General features: G+C 38.5%; 1 protein-coding gene across 3 annotated transcripts in view; it reads right to left on the reverse strand.

Moving 5' to 3' along the window:
• Positions 1 to 13: 13 nt before the first annotated feature.
• Positions 14 to 12008, reverse strand: part of SLC26A5 (solute carrier family 26 member 5) — a 56469-nt gene continuing 44474 nt past the window's right edge. For 2 of the 3 annotated variants that reach the window (XM_028490155.2, XM_024115967.3), the window contains 6 exons: positions 10320 to 10389; positions 8509 to 8601; positions 7650 to 7757; positions 6783 to 6983; positions 6131 to 6185; positions 14 to 4925 (listed from right to left, as the gene is read on the reverse strand). In XM_028490155.2, coding sequence (XP_028345956.1) covers positions 4741 to 4925; positions 6131 to 6185; positions 6783 to 6983; positions 7650 to 7757; positions 8509 to 8601; positions 10320 to 10389 — 712 coding nt within the window. In that variant the 3' untranslated portion in view covers positions 14 to 4740. The remainder of the gene's footprint in view (positions 4926 to 6130; positions 6186 to 6782; positions 6984 to 7649; positions 7758 to 8508; positions 8602 to 10319; positions 10390 to 12008) is intronic. The other variant, XM_028490154.2, reaches the window with a different exon arrangement.

The raw sequence follows: 12008 nt of genomic DNA on the forward strand, positions 1-12008 counted from the left end.
CTGAGACCCAAACACAATAAAGAATATTTTTATTGTAGTTCAGTATTCACAAGTAATGCAAAATAGTGAGAGATGGATACATTTTAATTCACAAAAGAAAAAGCTGACAACATAGAAAATGCTGTGTTGCACTGAAATATTTAAAATATGAAAGTTTTAAAGCAGAATAAAGCTGTTCATAAAATCCAACCAACATCCTTTCTTTCTCTTTTCATTTTTGTGAACTTGATGAGAAAATTTTTTTTTCTCTAATCCTGCCCTAGTCTTTCATGAGGTATGAAAGCGAACCATTTCCAGGTTATGCTGATAAGTGAATGACTAACGATGTATGTTTTTGTGCTGTTTTGATCAATGTAAGCATTTAGAACACACTCCTTCAAGTCTTAACCACTTGTTCATATTGCCACATACATCAGATGCACCAATGTGAGACAAATCAAATTGGTTACGTGGTGCTCACTCAGGCCTAACGCGTCATAGGCTGTGAATAATCTTGACATCTCAATTTCACGATGAAAATCTAACTGGCCACACATCAAATCAATGCACAATGACTTATTTGAAAAATCTGGGTGTTTCTACCCAGGCATACGTATGCAGACAGCATCAACACTATCTAGATTAGCATGTTTGTACCCCATTTAAAAAGAAAAAATACACATTCACTGGTAACTCCCTCCACCTAAAATATGTGTGTGCATAAACACGTGTATATGTGTGTGTACAGACATACATGTTTACACATTAGCGTGCTGATAAATCAATACAAAGGGTTATGACTTCAGAAAAATACTGTAGCGATCCTTTAAAAAAACTTTTAAAAAACATTTTAAAAATGTGATTAGATTTATAAAATTTAATTTTCACAAAGCTCAGGTTCATCTGTTACATAAAGCTGAAATGCTATACACCAGAACAATGAAAAACCTGGTGAGCCTTTTTTAAAGGCAGAGTGGGTTTTTGAGATGCTCAAACTTGTTTAATCCAAGTCAGTAAGCAGGCAGGTTACCTGGTGGTGCAGTCCTGGCTTTTGAACGTTTTGCTGCTGGGATCTGAGGGGTTTCAAAATCACTGCACACATTTTGGTTAGCTATGTTTGGAGAATTAGATAACACTTTTATCAGTCCTCAAACCAACTTTTATCAGCACTCAATCCATGTTATCAAGAATCTACACCACTGAATCCTAAAAGCATTGCTGAAAAAAAGGACCAACAGCATTTCTGCACTCACTGAAGCATACAGGCTCACACCAAGGAAGTTGTGTTTGATTTTAGAATCTGAATTAATTAAAGGGGCAGACATAATAAAGTCGTCTTCACCACATACCCTTCCTTCCCTCAGCCCCACACAAGGGTACCCCCTTCGCCCCCCACTCCCCAAACAGGACAACACACCCACCCACTCTGGGGCAGATTCTCTGGGTTTGCTACCCTCTCCACACACACTGGAGGGCCGTCTCATATTCTCAACATGTATCTTTGGAGGCAGGCACCTCCTTTCTCTGTTAAACAGGTAAGGATACAGGATCAAACCACATGGATATTTTAGATGTTACCTGAAAACTACAAAATGCTTCTCCCAGAGCCTGCAGAGGATTCATACCCTTCACTGTTTCTCTGAGTCCCACTGCAGATGAGATTGGCATTGAGATCCCACTCTCAGCTGCCGTATGACTGTACAGTCAGCGTCTATGACCTGAATGAGGGGTTTCCCGGGCCCTGGTTCAAAACTGTTTGCAAACATATTCCATCCAGTCATGAGACAGAGAACAACCATGGTCATGTTGCACAGGATTTGAGAAAGACATCATCACTATATGGGACCTTCCTGGAAATAGGGCTTTCCCGTATTTCCATAAAATAAGGCTAGTCCAGCCCCTATATCCATCAGTGTGGGTTATGCCCTTTTTGAGAGGGCAGTAAGAATCTGAATTTGAACCAGGGCTGGAAAACATAGAAAGGTATATACTAGCAGCTTTTAAGGTCCAGAAAGAAGGAGGTAGAGACAAAACTTGATTGTAAGTAAAAGAATTCAGGAAATTTCCCACTGTATGAAATAACTCTAAGTAAAACATTCCAAAATATTTACATATAGATAGAATACATTTTGAAATACATTCTTATGATATCAGAGGCATGCCAAAACAAAAACATATTACCCCTCAGTAAGATTTAAATGCTTTCTATGTACATGGTAGAATTCTATTCAAAATAGGTTAAAAATTAAAGGACAGAAAAGTTAAATACAAATTTGTAAGCTATAGACAAGTACTTTTTTTGTATACTGCTTTCAATCTATCAAAAACCAGGACTTGAATATTTGCTGTGTGTAAAAGCATTTATTGAAGACTGGTGCTAAAGATTATGCAATAAAATATTTTATAATATTGTTTAAAATCCTTAAGTTCTACTTTAATGGCTGAAACGATACAAGCCCTTTTATAAAAGTTTCTAGTATAAGCTGAGGTCCTATAACTACATGCTCTTTCAGAAGGCAGTCTGTATCAGAATGCAGATGTATCTGATGATTGCAAAGGAAATAACTGACTGCAAATCTAATTTCACTCTAGATCTAGATAAAGTATTGATTAGAAAGGGGTGGGGGTCTACTCTGAATTAAATTAGTAAAGTCACTGAGAAACCTGATTAAGACTTAAAGCAAACAAGCCATAGGGTTTGGTTTGGACTAGACCCATGCTAACCTACTTCTTTCCTGATGCACTTTTCCCTTGAAAGTGTTTTCTTCATGAAAACTAAAACAAGGAGTCAATAAGGAAACACGTAAAACAAAAACAAAAACAACTATTAGCAGGAAATCTTAGCAGATGAGCCTTTAGGCAGGTTGGCTAATACTTGTGCTGTGATTTGGAGTGAGCAGGTGGTTAGAATTACAGGAGCAGTAACTTCTGATGACAAACTGGCTTAAAGGTCTCCCCACTCCTTTTGAACAACTGTAGAGAAAATGCTTCAAACAGCATTTTACTCACTCATCGGCTTAAACCTGAGTTTGATGAAGAATTAACTAACTCTATGGACTTAGAAGGAAGGTATTAAAATTATACCCAGGAGTCAGTTTTCTAAAATATGTGGTAAATCACTTTTAGCAACAACAAAACTTCTAGGGCCTCCTACTGGCCACAGGTGTGACAATTTGAACACCAAAAAGAGTAACTATAATGCACTGAAACACATTAAAATGACAATTCATGAGTGTATAATTATATGAAAAAGGAAAAATCAAAAAGAACCTAATTCGTCACCATCTATTAAACCAACTCCTTACTTTGAAGTTGATAACTAAATGGAAAAAAAAAAATTTAACCTGCCCTTCCAGTAAGAACTGTATTTAAGGATGACTAAATAATTCAAGTTGAGGGAAAGCTGTAGTTTACACGGAAACACCAACTGATAAATGAAGAAGAAATGAAAGAATTGGAAAAGAAAATTCACACACCTTAATAAAATTGCTGCTTTAGGCAAGGATTAACACTAGACGTTAAAACCCCTGGGTGAACGGCTAATGGAGAAGTGGGCATTCATTCAATGCCAAAGGAACACCATACAGATAACTCACTAGTCACAAAGGAGAAAATGTAATTGGGGGATTGGCTGTCATGTTAATCCAAGTGATTTATTTTAGCATCATTAATGGTAGGTCAACTAGATACTACTTGTTTTCTGTTGTGATGAGATTTGAAGCATGTGTCTCATCTATGATATATTCTAGAAAGAAATGTTTTATTCAAATTCATGAAGCCTTTAGTTAGACATAACTTCTAGATTATAGGTAGTTCAGGAAATAAAGGGACAAACTAAATAACACCTTGAAAAAGCGAGTGGACACACTCACAAGATGGGATTCTACAGGACAACTGCCCCAACTCCCTTTAACAAGTCAACGTCATCAAAAAAGGGACAGTGCTAGATTAAGACACAGTTATGGAACTTAGAGGGACATGACCATTTGTAGTGTAAGGTCACAGAATGAATACTAGTTTGGATAAACCAACTACAACTGTGGAGATAACTGGGGAAGTTTGAATATGGTCTGAGGTAAACATGTTCTAGAATGAGAAAGCAGAGATGGATGACTGAAAAAGAACAGGTCACAGAACACTATGTAGTGTATGATCTTATTTTGGTTAAAAGATGTAAATATATATGGATAGAGAAAGATCTGGAAGGACAGGCATTAAGGTGTTAGCAATAATCTTTGCTGGTAACGTAATGTTTTTCTTATTTTTGCTTGTCTATATTTTCTAATTTTCTGCAATGTACTTACATTGCTCCTGTAACAATGGTTATTTTAAAAGAAGAACTTCTAGAAAATTGTGGGTTTGCCTCCTCCGTGAGATAAGTGATTACAGAAAGTCTGTAGATCAACAAGTACAAAAGCAAAGAACTACTACCCATCTGGTGACAGCGTATCTGATTTGTGTATAAAGTACTTAAATTCTTTAAGTTCACAAAGATAATACTCAAGAGTAACAGAAATGTCACTACACAATAAATGCAGGCAAGAGGCTAATAATATCTTTGAAATAGTCAATTAAAAAATACAAGTAAGATACATCTTGCTATGCGTCATTCACCCTCCAAATCAAGCCTCGTATTTACTAGTATTTACCTACTACTAGTATTTACCCTTAGGAAAAAAACATTTAGTGTCTACTATTTAAAGTGTGTAGGTTAGTAATTTCACAAGAAGCTCATACCCCATCGCAGGCTAAGCTCCTCGTCTAAGCTTCCGGAGTGGCGTTGGGCTCAGAGTCCTCCTGGGGAGGAACAGCTGTGGCCTCCTGTTCGGCAAGTGCCTCTCGAACTTGGCTGCCTAAGACTGCGTCGTGAATGCTGTGGAACAGCAGCTCCAGTAAGGCAGGATTTTCAAAGAATTGATTTCGAGTGAGGTCATCCACGACTTGTGCTATAAAAGAAGAAGGGAAAATTAGCCCAGGGACTTCCCTGGTGGTCCAGTGGTAAAGAATCCACCTTCCAATACAGGGGATGTGGTTCGATCCCTGGTCGGGGAACTAAGATCCCACATGCTGCGGGGCAACTAAGCCCGCCCACCAGAACTACTGAGCTCACGCGCCTCAGCTACAGAGCCCGGGTGCCGCAAACTACAGAGCCCACGTGCCCTGGAGCCTGCACGCCACAACTAGAGAGAAGCCTGCGTGCTGCAATGAAAGATCCTGCATGCCTCAACAAAGATCCCACAACTAAGTCCTGATGCAGCCAAGAATAAATAAAATAAATCAGTAAATAATAAATAATAAAAAAAGGAAATTAGCCCACACTCTGGGTGTCAGTCTTACACATTAAAAAATGTAACACTTTCATGTAGTTTAAATATTTAAATGATATAATAAAAATTATTTTTTACCATACATGGTATATTATTCTATGGTGTAAATGTACCCTAGTTTATTTAACTGGTCCCTTTTGTTTGATAATTAAATATTTTCTAGTGTTTTGTTCTTATAGACAGTACTATGATCATTAACCACGTACATGTGTTATTTTTAATGTGTGTAGCATACTGTTGGATTTGCTGGGTTAAAGGTAAATGCATTTGTAATTTTGAAAGAAAATGCCTGTCTGCCCTCCACAGAGGCTGCTCCAGTTTGCACTCCCACCAGCAATGTCTGAGGGTTCCTGTTGTCCCACAGTGAGCCTACAGAGCCTGCTGTCAAACATTTTCGATTTTTGCCATTTTGGTAGGTGAAAAGTGATGCCTTTATGTGAATTTCATTTTCAAGCACTGTTTTAGCCAAAATTTATATTAAAACAAAAAGAGCAGGCATTGTCTGGAAAAACCTAAATGATTTTATATAACTATGTTTATGGCAGCCATTACATAAATAATTACTAAAAAAATATGCCAGCCCTGAACAACGGTTTATTAGCTCCTTTCCTCCAACTCCAGTGCAGGAGGCCTACCACCAAGTAACCCAAGGATGCGAGTGCTGTAAGTGGCAAATTTCAAAGCTAGCTTTAGATTTTCAGAAGAATAATTTTCATTTTCACTTAAAACTAAAATTAAGGGAAAGTACTTCCAAATGCAGTTATTTAAAAAACAGAATCAAAATCAAAATGTTAAAACTTCTCCCATTCTAAAAGTGTACTCACCACTGCATCCTGCAAAATACACATAAATGCCGACGTCTCCATATTCTTTTACAATCTGTAATAATGGTAAAATAAAGTTTAATTTCTCTTGACTCTGTGAGGTGCAAGTTTCTGTCTACCAATACGTATTTAGTGATATAAGATGTTCTGGTTCATTCACTTGAGCTACTCCACTTCAATAATTATGCATTTTGAACTAATCATTTAAAAATCTGTATTCTGTTTGATTTTTATAACAGTGATAATTTGGAACATCAAAGAATTCTTGTCAAATTTTATTCAAGTGTAATAAAGGTATTATGGTAATGGTTTTTAAAAGAATCTTCTCGAAGAGATATATACTGTAATATTTATAGATTATATGATGAGTGGGATGTGCTTCAAAATAAGAGAAGGGGAAAATGGGTGTGGGGATAAATGAAACAAAACTGACCATGAACTGATAATAGTTGAATCTGAGGGATAGTTACACGGCGGTTCATTACACTCTGCTCTTTATTTTGTATATTTTCGATATATTCCACAATCAAAAGATGAAAAACAACAACAAAATTTTGAGAGTTGAAAAAGGACCCTAGTTCAATTCCCTGATTTTACTGATGGTGAGACTGGGCACAGAGATATTAAAAGACTTGTTAAAGATGATGCTTACCCCTGCCAGAGTTTTTACACCAACGGAATCAACAAAATTGACTTGCGTAAAATCCAGAATGACGGTGTGGACATTATCCCCTGGGGGCATAAATCTTTGCAGTTCCTCAGGAAGTGTGCTCTTGGTGACTATTGGGGGATATTTTATTTCATTCTCCTCTTCCTCAGGCTTGGTGCCATCTTCTCCATCTACTTCTGCATCCTATGTTAAAAATCAAACCAAACCAGAGTGCTATGAACAACTCATATTTCGGTTCTGAGAAAGATTTATGAGGGAAAAATTAGTCCTCATGTGCTCAAGTTTCTGACTATACCAGACCGTTTCCAAAATATTTGCTATATCCTAGCCCTGTAATATGACAAAAAAGGATATGTACACAATGTTCAGTTTTAGCGGTTTCTTTTTTTCTTCCTCCTCTTCCTCTTTTTCTTTTGTCCAATGAAATCCACTCTCTTTAGTCATCATATACATCTTCCCCTAACTTCTAAAATAGTCCCATTAACTTCAACATGACAGACCCCAGTTATCATAAGCCCAAACAGCAAAAACCAGTCTTTGAGGTTTTTTTTTTTACTATCAGCTGAATGAATCTCTGACAAAGTAATAATGGTAACATTTATTAAAGTACTGTGTGATTTCTATTTTTTAAAACCATGTTTTCCTGGGCTCCTATCACTACTTATTTCAGAAGCATTCTCATAACTGACCTTACCATGTATCTTTAATATACAAAGGATACTTAGCTTGTTTCTAAGCTTTCCTACTTTAGGGACTTGACGCTGTGTTAAAACTTCAATCATGAATAAAGGTGGGGGGCACTGCAGATCAAGAGACAAGGGAAAGTTACAATGAAGGGATCACACTCACCACTTTGACGACGGTTGCATTGGCCATGTTGGCATTTCCAACTTCCTTAGCATACTTCTTCATGGCCTTTCTTCTTGCTCCCATTATGAAGGATGGGTTCACTCCAGTCTTTACAGAAGGGCAATATATGCAAAAATCACTTCTTGGCTTCCAGGAACCCACCCAAAGCAATTAATCTTCAAATCTCTCCATCTGACTGTTTTCTATGCCAAATTATCACCATAACCCTTGCTCTACCTTTCCCTCAGATGCCCTGAACTGGGTTACTCCCTCATTAAAAGAACAGTAGTAACTTTTCTTATTCTTGGTCTTGATTCAAGACAACCAGAAGCTAAATATTAAAGAGAATTTTAAAGTAGCATTTTTCAAACTTAGATCTCTCAGACTCTTATATTTAAGAGACTCTGTGGGTTGACTGGAAGGTTTTCCTCCTTGCTGGATAATGTGGGGTGGAGTCCTAATCATGATCAAAGGAACCCAAGAATAAGAAATTTAAAATTAGTTTTTCGCTTCTTTAAAAAAATATTTTTGAAAAGGTAATACATGCATATGATAAAAGAGAATGAATAGCGGTGTTGGTTACACAACAATGTGAATGTACTAAATTCCATCCACTGACTTGTACAGTTCCAAATGGTTAAAAGGATAAATTTTAAGTTATGTAAAGAAAAATAAAACAACAAAACAAAAAAGATAAATTTTAAGTTATGTATATTATACCACAATTAAAAAAAATAGAGGCGGAGAAAAACAAATAGTATAAAAGGTATACCAAGACATTTAAGTGACCCCCCCCCATGCCTATCAATCCTCAGATTCCCTCCTCAGAAATAATCACCCTTAGCTTCTTGTGACTCACCTTTCTTTTTAATGCACTGCTGTATAAGTCACTATTTGCATAATAAATTGGGGCATTTATTTGAAATATTTTTATTCCAGGAATTTCTTTCACCTGAGAAATAAAACGTTAGTGAATTTAATATATGGAAATATTTCAGAATCGAAACAGCAATTGCCTCCCTCTTCTAACTTGAAAATTAATACAGAAGTTGCTAAGGGCCCTCTGACAGTGTTTAAATAAAATAATGTCACTCTAGCTGACCTACTCATGCTCTGGAGGAATGCGTGCTGAGCAGAAAGCCTTTAAAAATGCACATCTTTTCATTTCTTTTAAAAGTCTTTCTTTGTTTCATTTTTACCATAAAGCACAAAGAAGAAACTGAAACATGTTAAACAAGAGAAGTGGATAGGAAAGGGGAAGCTGCCACTCAGACTGTGAGAAGCAGCCATATAAAATGAACAGAGGTTGATACTGGTTGATTCACAAAATGTAGGCAGGAGCGAAAATGGACCCAAGTTGAAACAGAGTGAAAATTTTATCAAGAAGCCTCATGGAACTCTAGAATGCAGCTGGAAACAAGTAACGCAGCACGTAATTCTTTAGAAAGGGGGATAAAATAGCAATCCTAACACCAGTTTGATTTCTTAATATCTTATAGTGAGTTTGAGAATTTCTTCCCAAGCATAAAACAAAACAAACAGATGAAACTAGTTTAAGAAGACTTTGTATGGGGCTTCCCTGGTGGCGCAGTGGTTGAGAATCTGCCTGCCAATGCAGGGGACACGGGTTCAAGCCCTGGTCTGGGAGGATCCCACATGCCGCGGAGCACCTGGGCCCGTGAGCCACAACTACTGAGCCTGCGCATCTGGAGCCTGTGCTCCACAACAAGAGAGGCCGCGACATTGAGAGGCCGGCGCACCGCAATGAAGAGTGGCCTCCGTTTGCTGCAACTAGAGAAAGCCCACGCACAGAAACGAAGACCCAACACCGACAAAAATAAAAATAAATAAATAATTTTTTTAAAAAGAAGACTTTGTAAAAGATTCCGCATAAGAGATTCCATATAAGAAAAGAACATTCAAAGTCAAGAATATTTTAAGCCATAATTTTAACGATTAAAAATGAAGCAGGAGGGCTTCCCTGGTGGCGCAGTGGTTAAGAATCTGCCTGACAGTGCAGGGAACACGGGTTTGAGCTCTGGTCTGGGAAGATCTCACATGCCGCGGAGCAACTAAGCCCGTGCGCTGCAACTACTGAGCCTGCGCTCTAGAGCCCGTGAGCCACAACTACTGAAGCCCGTGCGCCTAGAGCCCGTGCTCCGCGACGAGAAGCCACCGCAATGAGAAGCCCGTGCACTGCAACGAAGACACAACGTGGCCAAAAATAAATAAAATATAATAAATTTATAAATAAAAAAAATGAAGCAGGAAAAAAATGAAGCAGGAGAATTCCATAGCTCCACCACCTACATTTTACACTGTCAATACTAGTATTTTACCACCAGTTTAAATTCAGCAGAAGGAAATCATGCCCATACAGACCACCTTGGCAAACAGTCTCAGTATTTTGTAAACATATACTTTAAGTCCAAGAATATATGTTTATCCTCATTAAAAAAAGAGGAAAAATAAATATTAGGAGGTTGTGTAACTGACGTGTAGTATAAACTGTAAAACTGAATCCAGACAGTAAACTGAAGTTCAGGCTTTTCGCTCTGACCACACCTCCCTGCTCTCCACACCACTCTTCGTCCTAAGTAAAAATAATATCTAGTTGGCCAGTCACATCACATGCTTACAACCATTTAAAATAATAGAAAAAGGTCCTACCTCCTCATACGCATCTATGTCAATGTACACATCAGTGTCAGGAAGCTGCCCAAGGACTTTGTAGCTCGGACTGAAGACAGAGAAGGAGCGTGTTAAAATACCAATGTGCTGATGCACAGGACTTGACGGAATCACGAGGTTCTGCACGTTGGATTTGCTGGTGACTTCAGGGATACCTGATCCTTTTATGGTGCCTTTTCAGAAGGGCTCCACATATATTCCTTCCCAGTGCCATTCCAAGCCTAACACACCCCACACGTCCCCAAGACGTACGCAATATACACACACAACACATACACCTCACAACACACACACACACACACAGCACATACACACACCACGTACATACCCACTATATAACACTACACACACATCCTGTACATACCATCTAGATAGCACACACACAACCTGATTGAGACAAAAGACTCAGGCATCTAAAGATGGGGGCAAAAAAGAATTGTGCAGAGTTCAAACCAGGCCAGGGACAAGTGTAACCCGATCTCATGTTACTGGGTAGATAGAATTATCTTCCTGTTTTAATTCTAAAGCAGGAGAGGGGATTTTCATTTTGTCTCTAATAAGAGTCTCTGACTCATGGAGCAGTGGGCAGGGGTTAGTCAACAGAAGGTGTGGGGAGAAAAAAATCTCAAATCAGCATAGAAAGTTTTCTGAAGTCTGGTGTGAATAGATTTTAAACATTATTTTTTAAAAGCTCAAATTCCGAATTCTTTTTATAGGACAGTCTGGCTCAAATTAGATACTGAAATGATGACAGGTACTACTTCTTAAGCACCTGATATTACCTTATTATAGCCCATGAAAAATCCTACTGGGCTTATTTCTGCTGTCATGTGGAAGAGAAATTGAAGTCCAGTGGGGTTAGGCGAGCTGTTCAAGGTCAGAGAGCTTGGCAGAGCCAGAATATGGCTCAAGGTCTTGTACAGACATTCCATGGTCTTGTTACTATGCTCTGGTGTTCTCAGCGCATATGTGCAAGTGCTTTGGGAGTCAGAATCTATAGCAGAAATGTCAGGGGTTTTTCTAGGTGGATTCCTTCAACTAGCATTCAGAGAACGCACACTATATGCTGGTACTGGGCTCTAGGAACCTCACGTACACAACCAAGGTGCTCACAGTCTAGTGATGTCTGTGGACAAATAGAACACCAAAGACTGATACTGGAGATGAGAGGCAAGGTTCTCAGTTGAGTTCCCAATTATGAGAAAACCTTCCATACGAGACTCGAAATGCTGTCCACATGTTGCAATCTAGTGCCAGCGAGCAGACACAGGGACCACACAAGTACACAAGTAACTGGGAGATGTGTGAGGTGCTGGAGGACCACAGTGCTGCTGCGGGCGCACAGGGGAGTTGGCATCTCTTGGGCTGGGTGAGCGGGGTCTAAACTTACGTGGATTTCAACAGGCAGATGAGGAAAAGGCCTTCCTGACCAGCTGGAGTGCGCTGGAATCCCACTTCCTCAGGTCTAAATACTCCTTGTTTCTTCCCTAATCACCCCAGGAGCAAGAAAGTCTCTCTTTATGAACTCTGATGGGGTTTTATTTGGCCATCTCTTATGCTTATTATCACCTGTACCTTGCTTACACTTAACTGAAGCAGTTACAACTGTGTATTCCAATTTCTTGAAGATGGATTATAAAATGCTGATTAAGAGTTAGCCTCTGGATT

Source organism: Physeter macrocephalus, chromosome 5 (genome assembly GCF_002837175.3).
Source record: "Physeter macrocephalus isolate SW-GA chromosome 5, ASM283717v5, whole genome shotgun sequence".
Classification (NCBI taxonomy): domain Eukaryota; kingdom Metazoa; phylum Chordata; class Mammalia; order Artiodactyla; family Physeteridae; genus Physeter; species Physeter macrocephalus.